The following is a 3,119-nucleotide window of genomic DNA, read 5'->3' as shown; positions in this document are numbered from 1 at the left end:
ATAGTCTGAATAAAAATGCTAGTTCTTACCGTTCATATATTATGATATGAATATACCACATCAATTCATTATGTATGAATGATGAGATTATATATATATATATATATATATATATATATATATATATATATATATATATATATTTCACAAACAATCATAAAATTAAATAATAGTTTTGTAAAATTTACATGTTTTTAATTTAAAATTACAAGGTTAAAAAGTCTCATTTTATTTCTTAAATTATTTATCAAATCAAAATTAACACATTATTAAGAATGGAGAATAATATTCATGAACCAACCTTATTAATCTCATTATTATATCTTCTTGTCTTAAGTAGTTTTATTTATTATATTCGTGCTGTCGTGCATCCCACTTATGTTTAACTTGCAAAGCTCCAATATCTCTATTGTATTTGTATAAATACCTTTGGAAAGTCCTCTCAATATATTAAATTTGATTTTGAATCAAGTGCTACAAATTAACACATCAAATTAAATGGAGAAGAAGATAATACAACTCTTGTTTATATGTTATTTTTTTCATGAACTGATTATTGTGTCAAGTGCACTTCAAGTTGGTTTTTACGCCAAAAAATGTCGTGCAGCCGAAAGTATTGTACAACAAGAAGTGCAACGCTCCTTCTCTACTGATCGTTCCATCACAGCAGCCTTGCTTCGGATGTATTTTCATGACTGCTTTGTCAGGGTACGTAATAATATTGTTGCTTCTGTGTGTCATAACTATACACGAAATTTCGACCTTCCCATTCCTGCTTTGGTTCAATTAATTGTATATTTCTTGGACTGGTTAATTGGGAATAAATATACTTGTCATAAAGTTTTTTGAAAATATATTCTTTCTATTATTATTGAAATATCATATTAAAATTGTATGTGTGATACTCTCTCCGTTCCATTTTATATGTCACATTTTTACTTTGCACATGTATTAAGAAATGATATAATTTTACTCTTTTATTTTTATTTAATATTTTTTAAGTCAACTTTGTAATAAATGATTAATTAACTACTCTATCAAGGTATAATAGACAAAACATGATAATTTATGAATACATTTTATAAAATGACAAGTATTATAATCCAACTATTTATAGAAAGGAATGAATGGAACTGCGGGAATATATATAACTAAAGGTGTCAAATAATTGGATTAGATGGAGGACATACATAGAAAATGAATCAAATTGCAATTCACTCGATCACTTTCTGATTGACTCATATGAGGTTGAGGTGAATGTGGTCAACCATTTGGATACAAAGTGTTCTTCCTCTCCCTTTGAACCATACTAATAATTAATTACTTCGTTCAGGGTTGTGATGCATCAATATTGATAGACTCGATGAACACTGGAAACAAGCAATCTGAAAAAGACGCGGGACCAAACCAATCAGTAAGAGGATATGAGGTTATTGATAGGATAAAGAGCCGAGTAGAGTCTGCATGCCCAAGTACCGTCTCCTGTGCTGATATCATAGCATTAGCTACTCGCGATTCAGTGGCATTAGCTGGAGGACCTAAGTATAACATCCCCACAGGGAGACGAGATGGGCTGATCTCAAATCCATCAGAAGTTAACTTACCAGGACCGAGTTTAACAGTTGAAGAAGCATTAAAATTTTTCACAAACAAAGGGTTTAGCCTGAATGACATGGTTACTCTTTTGGGTGCCCATACCGTTGGAATTACACATTGTAGTCTTATTCAAGACCGTATATCCAGATTTGACGGGAGTACAGATTCTAACTTGTTCACAAGACTTAGTAAGACTTGTGCTGCAAGGAATAATGATCCCTCTGTTTTCTTAGATCAAAGCACGTCATTTATTGTGGACAATGAATTCTACAAGCAGATAAGGTTGAAGAAAGGGTTGTTGAAAATTGATCAACAACTTGCATCTGATAGGTCAAGTGCTGGGATTGTTGAGAATTTTTCTATAAATCCAAAAGCCTTCCAACAGGCTTTTGCAAATGCATTGATCAAGTTAGGGAACACACAAGTTCTCGAGGGAAAATTCGGAGAAATTAGAAAAAATTGTAGAGCATTCAATCCTCCAGCTCAGCAGAAAAAACGCCAGCCTAGGAAGAAGAGCTTTCGCCCAAAGAATCCTCCACCTCGCAAAGGATCAAAGTTTTCAATTCCATTCATTGCACCTTAATTAATAAGTCTATAACATTCTTCATTACACATATTATTGCAAGAAACCTTTTTTTTTTTACTGATTTGTTTTCTATTAGCTCATCGTTTCCGTTCGTTTCATGTTTATTTCACTAAAGAGAATAGGCATATATATAATTATAATATAATACAATGATGTTCCCTTTTAACTTGGATTCAATAACCATTATATTTATGCCTTCCAAATTTTTGTTTGTATAAAATTGAAAGAATAGATACATTTTGTGTAATGATCCAGATGCAAAAAATGATTTTTTAATAATTTTGAATGGTCATTTAACTGTAGTTAATTAATTTACGAGTAACTTATTTCATTTTAATAATAATCGACCAAATTTCAAATATTAAAGTAGGTTATTAGGAATTATTACTTTTATTATTAATTAATTTAAAAAAGAAAATAAGAAGAGAAAAAAACTAAGTTGTTCGTGCGGTGAACACAAATAGAGAGATCATCGCCACCTTCAAGTAAGTAAAATTTATTTTTGTAATGGAGTTTAACTCTACACTCACAATCATTGATTTCCAATTTTTAATTATAGTATTAAATTCAATTGTTATATTAAATTAATTAGAGTAGTATTGATTTTCTTCATTGATGGACTATTATAATTATTAACGGAGTTTTCGAGCATAGAAGAGGCAATTAATATTTATTATTATTTTTATTTTTATTATTGTAATTATTATTATTATTATTATTATTGTTATTATTATTATAATAGTAATTGTTGTTGTTGTTATTTTTATTACTATTATTATAATTATTTTTATTATTATTATTATTATTATTGTTATTATTATTATTATCATTATTATTATTATTATTATTATTATTGTTATTGTTGTTGTTGTTGTTGTTGTTGTTATTATTATTATTATTGTTATTGTTATTGTTATTATTATTGTTATTATTATTA

General features: G+C 28.3%; 1 protein-coding gene across 1 annotated transcript; it reads left to right on the top strand.

Moving 5' to 3' along the window:
* The first annotated feature begins 447 nt into the window (after window positions 1-447).
* Window positions 448-2,348, top strand: LOC101266294 (peroxidase 44-like). The gene is made up of 2 exons (XM_010314719.4): window positions 448-708; window positions 1,334-2,348. The coding sequence occupies exons 1-2, from the start codon at window positions 499-501 to the stop codon at window positions 2,177-2,179; spliced, it is 1,056 nt and encodes a 351-aa protein (XP_010313021.2). The 5' UTR covers window positions 448-498; the 3' UTR covers window positions 2,180-2,348.
* Window positions 2,349-3,119: the final 771 nt, after the last annotated feature.

The sequence above is a fragment of the Solanum lycopersicum genome, chromosome 11, assembly GCF_036512215.1.
Source record: "Solanum lycopersicum chromosome 11, SLM_r2.1".
Classification (NCBI taxonomy): domain Eukaryota; kingdom Viridiplantae; phylum Streptophyta; class Magnoliopsida; order Solanales; family Solanaceae; genus Solanum; species Solanum lycopersicum.
The sequence above is the reverse complement of the archived record's forward strand: the minus strand, read 5'-3'. Positions and strand labels throughout refer to the sequence as shown.

Excerpts from the sequence above, each read along its gene's own strand:
- LOC101266294 (XM_010314719.4), top strand. The coding sequence starts at position 499 with ATGGAGAAGAAGATAATACAACTCTTGTTTATATGTTATTTTTTTCAT. Across the intron at positions 709-1,333 it reads TTCATGACTGCTTTGTCAGG|GGTTGTGATGCATCAATATT; the intron begins GTACGTAATAAT and ends TACTTCGTTCAG.